Raw genomic sequence first — 16,674 nt, 5'->3', positions numbered from 1 at the left:
GAGAGGAGGAGAGATGCGGAGGACTAAAAATAGAGAAAAGGACAAGGAGACACCTTTTTATCCTTAGAGGACAAATATATCGAAAAATTTGAAAAATAAAAAAAATGTTTGTTGGTCAGCGGACTCGAACCTTGGCCGCTCGCGCAAAAAGCATTATCGTATCCGCCTGCGCCAGGTGTGCAACAGAAGGGATAGTGGTGTGAGTTGGTAACTATTCCGCAAACCGCAGCCAACGAATCAAAAGTTCAGTCACATTCAAATAAAAAAATTGAAAAAAACCTTTGTACTTTTTCCCCATGGGAACTTTTGCAACTAATCCCCATCCTGAAATATCAGATTTCCAGATTCTGAAGTCCAGAAGCGTATGAAAACTAATAATTTATTCTTCTCACCAGTATTGACACAGAAAGTTTCGAAAAAAGGGTAAGTTTCAAAAAGTGAGCAGGGGGGAAGTGGGCGTAAGTAGGGTTGACCATTAGAATAAATTATAAAATTCTGAAAAAAAATACATTATAAAACAGGAAAAGAAAGTGAGTAATCACAATTATTAAAAATTTGGAACATTTGAAGAAAACGGAATGAGGGAATCAGAATCAGCACCAGAAAATACAAAACAACATTATTTTTACTACAAATTTAAAGAATTTAAAGTCTCGCACAAATTTCCGAGACGTCTTGTATCACCGACTGAATGAGTGTCTCGTCGCCAGCTTTTCCATCGATTTGGACACCGTCTGTCTGCAAAAAAATGGATTAAGGACATCTGGAATCACCGACACACAAACTTACGGTCTTTTTCACCAACAAACAAATCGGTTGTCCTCCGACAGTTCTTCCGAATAACGACGCCGCCTTCGGTGTCTCCTCGACTATTTTGAAATGAGCTTTTTGAGAAATTTGAGTGAGCACTGCTTTTAGTTTCACGTCGGAGCCGGTTTTCACACTTTGAGATGCTCCAAAATCGACTTCATCTGATGCCAAAAGTGATGAGTAGTCATCTTTTCGAATAGTTGAGTTAGGAACCACGAATACTGTAGATGGAAGAGGGAGACGGAGATCCAGTTTGTCGTCACGGGTGCCTTCATCATCCTGAAAGATATTTGTGGTACTTGGCGCCAAAATTCAAAATTCAAATTTTTTCGAGATTTTTTGAAAATTTCTGCTCCTGTAAATCGACACCTAAGCTCCCGTAAATCGGCGCATAACCTCCCGTAAATTCACACCTAACCTCTCGTAAATCTACCCCTAACATCTCGTAAATCGACACATAACTATGAGAACGAATTATGAAATGTATTTTTAAGAAAAGTATTGATCTCGAAATTGTGAAATATCTGGGTTTTAGCATACTTGTCAAGACCCGGGTACTTGCGCCAAAATTAAAAATTCAAAATTTTTCCGAGTTTTTTGAAAATTGATGAATTTTTTCGCGAAAAAGTCAAATTTTTGACTATCATTTTGTGTCGCAATCTCGTCAAAACTATTATTTTCAGAATCAGCGCGTCGAGAGCTTTCAGAAAAGTACCCACAAGCCAAGGTTTGACAAAATTTGGGTCTCGACACGATTTACGGGGGTTACTGTAGTTTTCGTGGTGAGACCAAAACTGCTCCAAACCTAGACGTGTGGGTACTTTTCTGAAAGCTCTTGTCCAGCTGAATCCAAAAATGATAGGTTCATCTGTTTTCAGTAAAACCTTATTAGAAGAAATTCTGAGAAATTATCAAAAATGTTCAAATTTTCGATGAAAACTTGAAAAAATTTCAAAAAAAAATTTTTTTTTCAAATTTTTTTACTTATATTTCTCAACTCACCACCAAAAAGTAGGTGACAGTTCCTCTCATCATTCTCGACACATTCGTCGCAGTCACTTGAACGTCAAACGCCGCTTCTGTGGCATCTGAATCCAACTCATCAGCCAACGAAATCGCCTCTTCTGAATCTCTCAACACTTTCGCACTCATCGTATCCACCATCGTCAGTTCGACCTTCTGAATCTTCTCTCCACTGGGAAGCTTCTTTATTCTCAAGTGTACTGTAAGCCGCCCATGATCTAACGGATCATAATTGGGTCTCGCCACGAAATCCACACAGATCGCCTTGTTGGCAGCGAGTCGAGTGAATTCTGGAGTCTCCGAATCGATTGGACTAGACTGCTGAGGGATAGAAGGCGTGCAGACTCCAGAAGTCTCCTCGTATGCTTCACGCACTTTTTTGGAGGATTTTTTGCTCTTTTTCGCTGGTTTTTCGACGCTTAGCGAATTTTTGGAGTTTTTGGTGGTTTCTTCAACTGGAACATTCCCATTTCCCTCCAACCAATCATCCATATTGAACAAGTTCGACTTCGAAGCAGATGACTCTGGAAGCGTCTTCTTCTTCAATTTGGCAACACCTGTTGTCTTCTTTCCCGCCTTTTTCTTTTTCTCTTTTACTGGTTTCGTCGTCGGAATCACTTCATCAATGACTGGTTTCGGCTCGAAAGTTGTTGGTGGTCGGGGGACGAGTGGACCCGGTTTCTGTTGGGATGGGTAGGTTCGCGTGTAGGCTTGTGGCGCTTTGACGACTTCATCTGGGCGGAGAGGTGCGTCAAGATCCATGTCGAGCGCACGGAATTCGTCGGTCGGGGCGTTCTGGAAAAGATTGGAAATCTGGCGTTCCGTTGGTGCATTTGGATAATTTCAAAAAATGAGCATAGCTGGCGTATTGTTAGCGCGTTTCTCTGAACATTTAAGAATCGAAAAAACGCACGTTTGGCGCACCTTTGACGCGTTTTTCAAAACTTTTGAATGGCGTTGAAGGTGCGCCAGATGCATCGAGACGAAACTCGAAGGCTGGCGTTCCGTTGGCTTTGTTGTCTGGCGCACCTTTGTCGCGTTTTCTGTTGCGAAAATCTGGCGTTCTGTTGACGCTTTTGAATAATTTCAAAAAATGAACGTTGAACACTAGCTGGCTCACTGTTAGCGCGTTTCTCTAAACATTTCAACATCGGAAAATCGCAAGCCTGGCGCACCTTTGACGCGTTTTTAAACTCTAAACCGTGTCTGGGGCGTGTTAGACGCTTATTGAGAATCATCAAAGTGAGTTGTCTGGCGCATCTTTGACGCGTTTTTCGAAACATTTTGAAAGACGTTGAAGGTGCGCCAGATGCATTGTCTGGCGCACCTTTTGCGCGTTTTCTGTTGCGGAAAGCGCCGAATCTCGCCATTTTTTAATGAAAAATTCGAATTTTTTCAAATTTTGGGCATTCTCACCTTCTCATCTTCATCATCCGTCGACTTTGCACCTTCGGGCATTTCTCCATCATTCCGATTGACTTTATGAATAATTCGATCCTCTTCCTCACTACTCGTACTCGTCGTTCTCCTCTTTTTACCTCCTTTTTTCCCACTTTTCTTCTCTTTTTTCGTCGTTTTCTTCTTCTTTCCGACCGCCGCATCTTCCTCCTTCGCCTTCTTCCAGCTCAACGTCGAGTCCTGTTGTTCCATGTATCTGTGAAGGCCAACGACGCCTGGAATCTCGAGTGGCGACTGAATTTCTTTCTCTTTCTCGGTGGCTTCAGTTCGTTCGATGGGGTTGCCGAAGCGAGTGGGACGTTTTGGAGCAGTTGCTGAGCCCTGAAATAATAATTTGTAGGATTGCAGTTTTATTTTGCTTAAAATGATGGAATGCGTCAGGAAAATATTGGAAATCTGGCGCACCTTTGACGCGTTTTTGAATTCAAAACTGTGCCTGGGCGGGTTGGACGCTTTTTAAAAATCATCACTTGAAAGTTAGTCGACTGGCGCATCTTTGACGCGTTTTTCAAAAAATTTTAAAGACGTTGAAGGTGCGCCAGATGCATCGACACGAAGCTCGACGGCTGGCGTTCCATTGGTTTTGTTGTCTGGCGCACCTTTGGCGCGCTTTCTGTTGCGCAAATCTGGCGTTCCGTTGACGCATTTGGTTAATTTCAAAAAATGAATACTGGCTGGCGAAATGTTAGCAAGTTTCTCTAGACATTTCAGAATCGGAAAATCCCACGTCTGGCGCACCTTTACCGCGTTTTTAAATTGAAAACCGTGGCTGGGGAGGGTTAGACGCTTTTTGAGACTCATCACTTGAAAGTGAGTCGTCTGGCGCATCTTTGACGCGTTTTTTTAATAATTTTGAAAAGCGTTGAAGGTGCGCCAGATGCAACTCGAAGGCTGGCGTTCCACTGTTGTCTGGCCCACTTATGGCGCGATTATCGAAGAATTCTTAAGTCAGGCGTCATTTTGGCGCGTTTTCTGTTGCGGAAAGCGCTGAATTTCGTCATTTTTTGGTTAAAAATTAGTTTTTTCGCTTTAAATGATGTCGGATCTCTTTGTTCATCTGTCCATCTGTCTATCCAGATGTCCCCCCCCCCTCCCACTAACCTTAACGTAATAAGGATTATTCTCAATCTCCTGCTCTCTCTGTTTCCTTCTCACTTCCATCTCCTCTTTACTCATTTCTCCACTCTTTTTCGTCTTCTTCTTATTCCCTTTTCCCTTCTCTTCAACCGTCTCCTCTTCCTCCTCATATCCTCCTCCAATTTCCATTTTCGGACGGGTAATCGGTGCTCCAAACATTTCCTCCAAATCCGACTCCTCCTCTCCTTCAGATTCTCCACTCGACGCCCATTCCTCGCCAATCCACGCGTCGAGATCAAGTCCTTCCGGTACTGGAACTTTTCGTTGCGCTTTTGTGGCCACCGGATTCAGCTCTCCATCGTAGAGCTTCTGAAGTTCCGCTCCCATCTTTTGACGTTGTTGATGGTGGCTCTCGATGATTCTGATGATTGTCATGAGATTGCAAGCTCTTTCTTGAGCTTCCAGATGCTCGGAGAGCTCAAATTGTGGAAGTTTCGATAGCATCAAGTTGTCGAGACTATCAATCGTGTCCCAATCGTCTTCCTCCTCGGCTTGTGACATCAGTGAGCAGTACAGCTTTCCAATATTCTGTACGTACACAGACAGAATGTGTCCTGGCATAACGGAAGGCTTCGCTTTGAGCATTGATTCCAGAACGCCCTGTTGATTTCGGACATGTCTGAAAATTCATTTTTCAGCGTCATTTTTTCCCCATTTTCCCTTTACTCACTGGCTATACTCTCCACAAATCCACGCCGCCGCCAAGAGCACTTCACACATATTGCTTCTTTGTTGAGCGGAACCGGCTAGAAGGACATGAGCATTCTCGACGAGAAGAGCCATTTGAGAAACCGAGAAGTGACGAATCGACTCGACACGGACTGTGACGTCTTGGATCTGGAAATAGGGGGATGGAATTGGACGAAAGAATCAGGGATCTGTCGGTGTGAAAGAGTGTCCGGATGTCTGTATGGGCGAAATCTTGTTAGTGTTCTTCAAAAACACGTCAACGGCGCGCCAGACTTGAAACGTTTTAGTTTTGTGAAGTCTGGCGCGCCTTTGACGCGTTTTAGACCAAAAGAATCGCGTCACGGGCTGGCGTTCCATTAATGCTAGAATGACTCTTATACTGTCAGTATTTGATCATAAATATGGTGCGCCTTTGACGCGTTTTTGGGTGTTGAGAAACGGTCAGAAAAACGCCAGCTTCAAAAATCGTTTTTGTCTGGAGCGCCTTTGACGCGTTTTTAGGCCAAAAGAATCGAGTCATAGGCACGCCAGCCTCAGAATCCGCCTTTTATTGAAAAAGTCTAGTGCGCCTCTGACGCGTTTACGAGTGTTCAAAACGCGTCAAAGGTTTCGCAAAAAAATTCAAAAATTTTCAAAAAAAATCAAAAAATGTTTAATTTAGGCGCCAAATATCCGGACCTTCATTCTGCTAACAAGGCTCGGCGCATTTCTCTAAACATTTCAGAATCGGAAAATCGCCTGGCGCACCTTAGGCGCGTTTTCTGTTGCGGAAAGCGCTGAATTTCGCCATTTTTTAATTGAAAATTCGAATTTTTGAATTTCAACGGAGACAACAACACCGAAAAGTGCTGGAATCGTCCTTATACTGTCAGTACTTGATCTGTCTGTACATCTGTCTGTCCGGATATCCTACCTGCTCAGCAATCTTTGCTCCATGCTCCGTTCCCTCCACTTTCGTCAACTCAACCAAAACCGATATATACCATTCGAAATTGGTGATATATTGATAATTACTCCAGCTGCAGATGCCAATAATCCGACTGAGAAGCTCGTCTCTGAAAATGTAACAATTGAATTCTGAAATTCTGAAATTTTCTTTTTTATTACCTATAGTGACTTCCCTCCGCCGCTTCAACGTGTTCCATCAATTTCTTGACAATTTCCACAATATTCTTCTTACTAACCATTCCATATAACAAATCCAAACTTCTTATCCGAATACTTTCATCCTTATCATCCAGACATCTCAACACAATATCTTTATGTGCTTGAACTGCTTTCGGATGGGTTTTCAGAATCTTTCCCATTGCCAACAACCCCAAATACTTCAGATTCTGGTCAGAATCCTCAATGAGAACACCGAGTTTCTGAACGCAAAGTTGAATAGAGGCAGTGTGATCTCCGCCGGCAGAGATGCTGATGAGCACTGCTATCACTGTATTAATACACTCATAAAGTAGAGACATTGCTGATGTTGAGTTGATCAAGTTTGTCAGAGGCTCCAGAAGTTTCTTTCCGAGACGAGGTTCCAGTGGTACGAGGGCACCGAACTGCAAATTTTTTTAAAAATAATTTAACGCGTTTTCAAACTCAAAACTGTTGCTGGTGCTTGTTAGACGCTTTTTGAGAATCATCACTTGAAAGTGAGTTGTCTGGCGCATCTTTGACGCGTTTTTCAAAACGTTGAAAGGCGTTGAAGGTGCGCCAGATGAATCGAGACGAAACTCGAAGGCTTTGTTGTCTGGCGCGCCTTTGGCGTTTTCCGATTTTCTGGATCCTACGGCGATAAAATCGAAGTTTTTTTCACCGGTTAAATTCTGTCGGTTTTTCAAAAACAAAAGCCAGTGAAAATCGATTTTCTTGGATTGTGTTTTCAAAAAAAAAACCCGATTTCCTTCGGTTTTCACCGGTGGAGAATCCGGTTAAAAAACCGATTTTACTGCTATTTTTTCGATTTTCTCGATTTTCACCGGCTTTTTTCTAAAAGTTTAAACTTAACGGCGGTTTGTCACGTTTTTTTCAAGAAAAAAACTGTTAAAAATCGGAAAAAAAATCGCAGAAAAAACGGTTTCTCCATCGGTGAAAACCAAAAGAAATCGGTTTTTATTTTCATAAAAATCGGAAAAAACCTATTAATTTTTGTTAAAACCGCCGAATATTTTTACCGATTTTGATCGGTTTTGAAGTATCGGTTGAGCACCCTGTTTTTAATCAATTTTCGTTTCCTACCAATTTAATAATCTTAATTAGCATCCAATTATTCGAAGACGTCGTCATCAACTTGAAAAACACTGGCGCCAACGTCAAATAATTCTTCGGATTCTTCCTCGCCAACTCGCAAATCACATTGACAGCCGAGCTCTGTACACCTGGATCAGGATCCTCTAGCTTCTCTTTCAGCCGCGGAAACGTTGGACGAAGAGCGTCTGGGTATTTCAAAAAGACTTTATAGAGAAGAAGGACCGCCCGTTTTCGGGTATACGGTCTAGAGCAGGCGAGAAGATTCACGATGTCGGCGGCGAGGTCACGAGCCAAATCAGGAGTGACGAAACAGGAGAGACCACCGAGAGCGATGCCACTTTCATACATATTTGCGCTGAAAAAAAAAGTGTTTTTTCAAAGATTTGCTGACTTGAAAAACATTAATTTCTGTGTTTTTGACAGGTTTTTTGAGAAAATGCTCGACATATACGATACGAACCGGGAGTTCAGCGTGTTTTTTGACAAGAACTAGCAGGATGAAAATCTTGGCGCCAAAGTTCAAATTCCAAATGTTTTCGATTTTTGAAACTTTTTGATTTTTTCTCGAAAAAGTCTAATTTTCGACTGAGATTCGCGTTTCTTGTCTGGCGTGCCTATGACGCGATTCATTTGGCCCAAAAACGCGTCAAAGGCGCGCCAGACAAAAATAATGATTTTGAATCTGGCGTTCCTCTGACGCGATTATTTTGACCTGAAAACGCGTCAAAGGCGCGCCAGACAAAAATAATGATTTTGAATCTGGCGTTCCACTGACGCGTTTCTTTTGGCCTGAAACGCGTCAAAGGCGCGCCAGACAAAAATTGATTTTGAATCTGGCGTTCCACTGACGCGTTTCTTAAGACTCAAAAACGCGTCAAAGGCGCGCCAGACTTCACAAAACTAATACGTTTCAAGTCTGGCGCGCTTTGACGCGTTTTTGAGATTTTAAGAATCGCGTCAAATGCGTTTACAAAAAAAACAATTTTCTTCATTTAGAAAGCCTTACTCACCTATTCACATCTTTCCTTATCAAATTCGTCGTCAACATCAACACATCGGTCTCATCGTGGAAACTTTGAGCGGCGGCGAGATATCTGTAAATAAAATGTGAAAATTTGAACTTTTTCTTAAATTTTCTGGTCAAAAACGGAAAATTCTTCAAGTTTCATCGTTTCCGACAGTATTTTCAGCCAAATTTCTGTAATTTCTCACCCTATCCTCTTCTCCGTGTACTTTGTCGACGCCATCACTTCTATCACATTGAACGACGCCCAGGAAATGTCGTATCCCAACATTTGGAGCTAAATTTTGAAAATTCCTTGAATAGAGCGCAATTAGTGACTTACATAAGCGAGTTTCTCGATGGCATTCGCCTTGACATATATGGAATCTTGTCGGAGTTCTTGCTTGATCTCCTCCATGCATTGGGTAATGTATCGGGACTGAAATTTGGTTTTATTTTGGAACACTAATTAAAAAATAATTCACATACCTCATTATCTTTGTTATTCCTTATGCCTCGAATGAGATCCGTAAGGGATTTGTCGAATATTCGATCGATGTTGCTGCGCACCTTTCGCAGCGCCATCTCCTCGAACCTGCAAAGAAAGTTACATTTTTGATGAAAAAATATTTTCGAAAATTGTGACGAAATCGGAAAAAATGTGAGAATTGTGGCAGTTTTGCTTGAAAATTCTTGTTTTTGATCAAGTTTGAGTTTAAAACTGAAAAAAAAAACATTTTAAAATAATTACAGTAACAAACAATCGTGGCGAGACACAACGGAGAGTATTTCTGTATGCGCCTTCGCGCATACTGTAGAATAGGAGAATTGTGGACTTTTTATTTTTGAAAATTCCGAAATTCGGCTTAAAAAACGCAAATTTTCATTTAAAAAAAACGGAAAAAACAACATTTTGTGAAATCCCGACAAAAATCAGTGTTTTAATCATTTAAAAAACCAAATTTCCGTATATGTTCACCTTTTTTGCTTCTAATTTCAATAAAAACACCGGTTAACACCAAGTTCAGGGATTTCTCAAAAATAAAACTTGCCAGTTTTCATTTTTTCCAGCAAAAAGTGATTTTTTTCCTACTGTTTTCGCCAGTTCGCCAAATTTTCGACGATAAATATCACAGAATTCTGTTTTTTTTTCGATTGTTCCAGATTTTTTACTGTGAAAAATTCAATTTAGGACGGTCGAGTATATTATTTAGGTTTTATAAACGATTTTTCTCGAAAAAATAACCCTATTTCAAAATTGTCGACTTTTACTGGCCGAAAATTAAGAATTCAGCGAAAAAGAAAATTAGCATAGCATGGAAAAAAACACAAAAAGCTTCCTTTGAAAATGTGTCCGAAACGTCCGAAAACGTCGAAAAAGCTATAAAATGAGAAGAGGATTAAATGGGGGACGTCGTCCCTTGTCAGTCCAGAAGAGGCTCTAAAATTGGGCGAAAAGATGCATCGACTCCTTCTTCTCCACAAAGATAGAATCAAAAGAAGCGGAGGCATGGAAGAGAAAGGCGACGGAATAGAACATGCTGTAAGAGAGTGTTCGGGTACATATGATGACGGCGAAGAGACGCAGACAGAGAAAAGGAGGAGTGTGCCGACCAGGCACAGCTTGCGGGGATATATCGACCAACACAGAGGAGAAGGAGGAGGCGGAGGCACTCCGAATTATTAAGGGCAGAATAGGGAAAAACGGATAAAGAAGGGAAGATGAGAGGCCGAAGTGTGAAGTTAGGCCATTGGGTTTCGGAACTTACAATTGAAATGTTGACTGAGCTAGAAGGAAACTTTTGTTGGCGCCTGCACCACGTCTTCTTGTTCCTTCTGGAGGTGTTGTGTATAATCCAGTTTCTTCAAGATGGGAACGCATTTATTTCATCAATATTGTTAGTCGAAAAACAGTAATATAATGGGAAGAGACACAGAAAAAGGCAAATTATCTTATCAGTTCATTGGGGAGAGTTGGGTACAAACACAATGTGGAACACAAACTAGAACGTCACAGTCTTACTTGGTTTTTTGAGTGACAGGCCTGAAAATGTTGAAGAAAAGTTGAAAAATGCGGATTTTTGCGCTAAAAATGGTGAAAATTGGATGGAAATTGAAAAAATTGCGGGATTTTCAAAATTTTCAAAAAACATTTTGCACGAAGGTACCGTAATTTTCCCAATTTTTGTCGGAGTATTATGAAAATAGTTTTGAAAATTAGAGAAAAAATTGAATTCCATTGGGATGGCGTGCCTTCGGCGCGTTTCTGGCTTTAGTATTTCTTCGGCTCAGGTGGACTTGTTTGTTCAAAATTTTGAAATGTTCACTCCAAAATAAATTAAAATTCCTAAAGAACAAAGGCAAGCCCTAGATAGCCCGAAGGCCCGTCTTCAAAAAATAAACCAATTTTCTTGAAATTTTTTTCAATTTTTCATCGAAAGTTTCTGATGATTTTTCAGAATTTCTCCTAATTCTGAATGATTGTCGAAAATTTGACTTTTTCGCGAAAAAAATTCGAAAAAATTTGAATTTTGAACTTTGGCGCCAAGTAAACTGGCCTTCAGAGCCGGGCTTTGACAAGTTTGAAAAAAAAGGACATCTGGACAAACCGACACACATAAAAATTGACGAAAGGGCATACGGAAACACTATGGAAGTAAGATTACTGTAGTCCACCGAAATAACCTCATTTCAAAAAAATTATTTTCTGAACTTTCCAGAAAATACATAACAATTTGAAAATGATGATAGTGCTCCGGCAGCACTCTCCAACTTCTTGATAAGCATAGACACTCTCAAATGATCATTTCACTTCAATCAATATGCACATTTTACTGATATTTTGTACACTTTTACTCGTTGGAACAAGTATTGGAGAACACGTAACTGTCACTTATCATTATTGGGAGAAAAGTTTGAATCGTTTTGGTTTTTAATTTCTAAGTTGGAATATTTGAGTTCAGATGACAAGATAGTAGAGAGAGTGGAATGGTTCACAAAGTTTGTGGCGAATTCGAATAGATTCTGGACGAGTAATTTGGTTTATTTGCAGCAGAATGATAAGGTTGATAGGATTCAGATTTCTAGGTAATTCAGATATTTGGATAGGTAGATACGGTACCGCACAAAATGTTATCAACTTTGATTTTCTTCAGTAGAAAATGGCCAACTTTGACAGTGTATTTCGGTGTCACCTAATTGACCGACGATTTTTATTTTGTATAGGTTGGACAGAGCAAAAATAGCACATAATTTTTGTGGTTGACCATTTTTTTGTAGGGACACTATGAAGAAAGTTACAGGTTATCAAAGCCATTTCTCCCTGAATAGCGAAATTTTGGACCTTTTCACTTTGGCAACCTGTAACTTTCAAGATAGTATCCCTACCGAAAAATGATCAACTACAGAAATGATGTGCTATTCTTGCTCATTCCAACCCATACAAAATAAAATTTGTTGGACAATCAGATGACAGTAGATATCTGGAAATCACAAGCTTCTTGTTTCAGTGAAAGTTGGAAGTCTGCAACTGTGGAGGATACGATAACAGAAATGGATCATCTCGACAGCTTCTTTGTTTCACTTTTCCAAAGATTCGCTGACAAACTGTACACGAATCTTGCGTTGGATAGTCTTCCAGTGTTTGGTAGGTCTTACTGAATGTACCTACAGTAATCCAGTTCAACTATTCCAAATCTATAAGCATCAGATTTAGCAAGTCTCGGACTTTATTTGTGTAGTTGACAACTTTTCTGTGCTTGTCCTTCCCAGAAAGTTATTCTTATTTTCCAGACCCTTCCGTATTCCAAAAATCCTACCACGCCTATGAAAACTACGAGATCAATGCGCAAAGTGTGGACACCTTTAAATTCGACTATTGGCTGAAAATCTCTGACGAAGGGGGTCAACGTGGCAATCGGCATGTCTTCGCGTTGTTGACTAGGAAAGGTTTGTGCCTGACCGGATTACTGTACTTTGCGGCAGTCACCCATTTCCAGAATCCTTCGAGCAATGGGAAGCCATCATGACGTTTGTCGACTCACTGAAACGTAGTAATCAGAAGGGATACATTGTGGATTGTGGGAAGTTAGTATGCATCGTGATACTCTGGCTACAGTAACTCTTTCAGAGAGAACACTGTCTGCCCGACCACTGAAAATACCGATATTCCAGTGCTCTACGTTTTCCGAGACGATGAAATTCAACTGGTTTATGATGGAGACTTTCAGAAGGATCATGTCTATGATTGGATGTTAACGTGAGTGTCTGTCGGTGTGTCTGTTGGTGTCCGTGTGCCAGCCCATACTTGCAAACCGAGCCAAAACGGGCCGGCCCGTAGCTCGCTTAAACCGCATTATTATGAACTGAAAAATATACCAAAATGTAGATCTCGGCGAGATCTATGTCTGTGACGTGCTACGGGTCGAATGTCGGATCGTTAATGTACCGCGGGCCGGGCGAGAATGGCTTTTTTGACCATTTTTGACCATTTTTGCGTTTTTAGGTACTTTTTCCCGGGCCGCGGCACATTAACGATCCGACATCCGACCCGTAGCAGGTCACAGGCATAGATCTCGCCGAGATCAACATTTTGGTATATTTTTCAGTTCATAACATTGCGGTTTAAGCGAGCTACGGGCCGGCCCGTTTCGGACCGTTTCGGCCCAGTTTGCAAGTATGGCCCAACCCACTTCTTTTCTAGAATCAAGCAACCCGAAATAAAACTTCTCAAAGAAGAAATCGTTCCCCAGTACCGTAGTGGTATCATTCCTGGATTCGACCGTCCGAGAGATACCGTAACCATCCTTTTCATCCATACGAAGAAGTCTAAAATCTGGCAGAATTATGTGAAGTTTGCCAAGGAAAATTATGGAAAATATCATTTGACAGCATTGATTTCCGAGGAGGTTAAGAAATGGTCCATCTATCCTGCTTTCATCACCATGAAGCCTCAAGATGACTATGTGAAAGCCTTCACACTTCATAAGGATATCGACTGGAACCGAATGGTGGAGTACCTGGAGGACGGCGTTCATCCTGGGTGTCATCCGATGACGTGTGCTAGTGAATTTCTGTTCGCAACTAGCACAGCAAAGCCATTAGTGGTGTATTTCGACCCGCTGAACACCAAAAATGCAACAGCTTTCAAAATGGCTGCTTCGCAAGAGCAAACAGGAGTTCGATCTGCTCATTTTGCCGCTGTCACCGGGTAAAGATGAAACATTTTATTATTTTTTCATTTTAATTTTGCTTTTTTTTCAGATTCGACCTATTTGGCTTGTATATCATGAGTGTTTTCAATGTGAATACACCCAGTTATGTCGTGATTTTGAGACAAGAAAAAGGGTGGTGTATTTTTTCAAGAGATATCGAAAATGACACTTTCTCCAGTATAAGAACATGGGTGCGAAATTTGGAGCCGACTATTTGCCCTGGTTAGTCACACCGGTATTGAAATTTAATTTTTGAAGTTTATCTTTTTTTCAGATTTTATCGAAGATTTCAAGTTCCCAATTACTCGGCTCAATCTTCTAGAACGATATGAAGACGTAGATGAACTGGAAAGAGAGCACACTTCGGTTGAGAGGAATAGAGACGAATTATAGGGAAAACTTTTAATAATATTGACAATAAATAATTTATAACTTTTTTTTTCAGCATTTTTCTTCCTATTTTTGGAGAATTTGTACAGATTTCGAACAAAACAAACTTTTTCAATGAATTAACAGCATTGTTCGTAAAATAAAATGCATTGTACGCAGAGACACACCGTCACGACATTTGCGGACTTACTTTTTCTTCAGAAATATTACTAACTTTCAGGTTTTCAGACGTGTTTTTCAGCATATTAGAAGGTTTTTCATGAAATAAAATGTTTATATTCTTATTAACCGTCTCTTTATCTTCAAATTGATATGCTATTTATCAGCGAAAGTTTCGAAATTTCGCTGTTACAGGGTTTGTAAAAGCTCTTTACTTTTCGCTGTTCCTCTTGTATTTTCGCTGAATTTCATAACTTTCTTCATATTTTTCAAGTAAATTTACTATTCAGAAATGGACATCAATCAAATCGAGAAGCGAATCGCCGATATTGAGGAGATTCTCGGCATCGATGACCTCATCACGGTGAGTTTTTTGATAATGAATCAGTTTTTTGCAGTTTTTTTCGTCAACTCCTTTTCAAAAGCTTCACAAAGGTGAAATTTCAGACAAAATCCATCCCCTCCCAAATCGAATCTCTCCAATCGAAGCTCCGCGACGACTGCAAGGCCAATCTCCTTATGTCGATTCCAGTCAAAAAGCTGGAGCAGCTCAATAAAATTGCCACAGAGGTATTCGTTATAATTGAATTAATTTAATTTAATTAAAAATCCTTGCAGACAGCCGGACCATACGGCTCACTCGTCGATAAAGTAGAATCTATAAAGTTCGCGGAGAACTTAATCAATGAAAGAGCCGAAAGAATAAAGACTTTTTCGGAGGCTCTGGAGGTGAATTTGGTTTTTTTCGGCTTCTTGCATGCAATTATTAATTTTCAGCCTTGCCTTGACACGGAGCTCTTCGGAAAGGTGGCCGAGTTGCAGCCAGAGCTCGACGCCCAGATCGAGAAGTATGAGAAGGCGTTGGAAGATTGGGCGAAGTGAGTTTTGCACAGCGAAAAAGAACTGCAAGGAACGTGAATCCGATTTTTTCACGTTTTAGTTCAATTCTTTCATTTTTTGCACTGAAAATCCAGTATTTTCAGGTTTTCAGGCTTCGCAATGGATGAAAACGGTCCTTTCAATCAGAATTGTGAAAAGTTAAATTCTCTATCTAATGAGCCGAAAAATGTGAATTTTGATCAGAAATTGACTTTTTTGATACAGAAAAGCAGATTTTCAGAAAATTGAGTATAATTTTTTTGATAAAAATTGCACCTAAAGTTCTTGAGGATTCTTCAAAGCTGTTACATGTTTTGGAAAATGAAATATTGACTGAAATGACTGAAAATCTCATTTTTCTGAAAATCAGTTTTTCTGTATCAAAAAAGTCAATTTCTTACCAAAATTCACGTTTTCTGGCTCATTCGATAGATAATTTAATTTTACAGAATTCTGATGAACGGAACTCTTTTTCATCCATTGCGGCGTCTGAAAACCTGAAAATACCGGATTTTCAGTGCAAAAAAATGAAAGAATTGGATTAAAACGTGAAAAAATCGGCTTCCCGTTTCTTGCAGTTCTTTTTTGCAATATGGGAGACCGTGTTTTGAGAAATATTCAGAAAAATGAATATGTTGATAAAATTTCTGTAAATTTGGGCGGTGAAACTGATATAAACTTCAAAAACTAGCATTCCTTCGAATATTTTAATTCAAAAACTTCTAATTTTACACTTTTTTTTCTTAAAAAATTCCAGTTTCTTCATTTTCAGAACTTACGGAGATTTCCAAACACTCATCTCCGAACGAACGATGATCAACCGAAGGATTACGGAGAAGGTGTTGGAGCTTCAGAAGAAAATTGATTTGAAAACTTCTTCTAAGGCATAATTTATTCGTTTTCTTGTGATTATTTTCATTTTTATATGTATATTTTATTTATATCAAACTATTTCTCGCTTCAAATGTTTTCTAATGTCAAAAAGTTCTAAATTTTAGGTTTTCAAGGACATTTGAAACAGATTAGTAGCTGTAATTATGTAAGGTTTCTTCACCGAAAAAAGAAAAAACAGAGACAAGTGTCCACGTCATCGGAAATTGGACGACACCGGAATCAGAACGAAAAATCAACAAAAACATTCCAAAAAAGGAGAAATTCTTATCAATTAAACCCTCCCCCGTATCATCATTATCACCACTGATGTCTTCTCTTTTTCCTGCAACGTCTTCTTCTTTTTCACTTCGAAAAAATCATACCTGTTTTTCTCTGAATCTCTCGCTCAAATTGGTCTCTCGCTTCTCCTTTTTTTCACCTCAATGTACTAGAAATTTATTTAGAAGAATGCGACTGGTTATGCCCACCAAATTGGTATTCTTTCTCATTTTCTCTTCCAGTTTTCACTAATTTCTATTAGCAGAGATTCGTACTTTACCAGTTTTTTAAATGTTTGAATTAGCAGTTTGGCGGACGTTTATGGGATAAGTTGAGATAGGGAAAGTTTGAATGTTTCCTGGGTTTCCTTAATCATTTGTAAAGTTGAGATTGCGTGTTTGATCGATCTTTTTTCATCTGGTTTTCTGGGGTTTTGAGTTTTAAAAATAGAACAATTTAGAACATTTTCAGGGCCCGGGTTTTACCAAATTTTTAGAATTTTTAGATATTTTACTCATA

The 16,674-nt window shown here is 39.9% G+C and overlaps 2 protein-coding genes across 2 annotated transcripts; both read left to right on the top strand.

Moving 5' to 3' along the window:
• Positions 1-11,184: 11,184 nt before the first annotated feature.
• Positions 11,185-13,968, top strand: GCK72_006961 (uncharacterized protein; the record flags this gene model as incomplete). Its single annotated transcript, XM_003110141.2, has 9 exons — positions 11,185-11,275; positions 11,326-11,449; positions 11,872-12,008; positions 12,155-12,310; positions 12,361-12,448; positions 12,492-12,620; positions 13,065-13,571; positions 13,625-13,797; positions 13,850-13,968. The coding sequence occupies 9 exons, from the start codon at positions 11,185-11,187 to the stop codon at positions 13,966-13,968; spliced, it is 1,524 nt and encodes a 507-aa protein (XP_003110189.2).
• Positions 13,969-14,416: 448 nt separating this feature from the next.
• On the top strand, positions 14,417-15,893 carry GCK72_006960 (uncharacterized protein; the record flags this gene model as incomplete). The annotated part of the gene is made up of 5 exons (XM_003110196.2): positions 14,417-14,488; positions 14,572-14,694; positions 14,743-14,853; positions 14,902-15,002; positions 15,776-15,893. 5 exons carry the CDS (start codon positions 14,417-14,419, stop codon positions 15,891-15,893), a joined length of 525 nt encoding a protein of 174 aa, XP_003110244.2.
• Positions 15,894-16,674: the final 781 nt, after the last annotated feature.

This window comes from Caenorhabditis remanei, chromosome II (genome assembly GCF_010183535.1).
Source record: "Caenorhabditis remanei strain PX506 chromosome II, whole genome shotgun sequence".
In the NCBI taxonomy this organism is placed as follows: Eukaryota; Metazoa; Nematoda; class Chromadorea; order Rhabditida; family Rhabditidae; genus Caenorhabditis; species Caenorhabditis remanei.
This window is presented reverse-complemented; position numbering and strand designations above follow the sequence as displayed.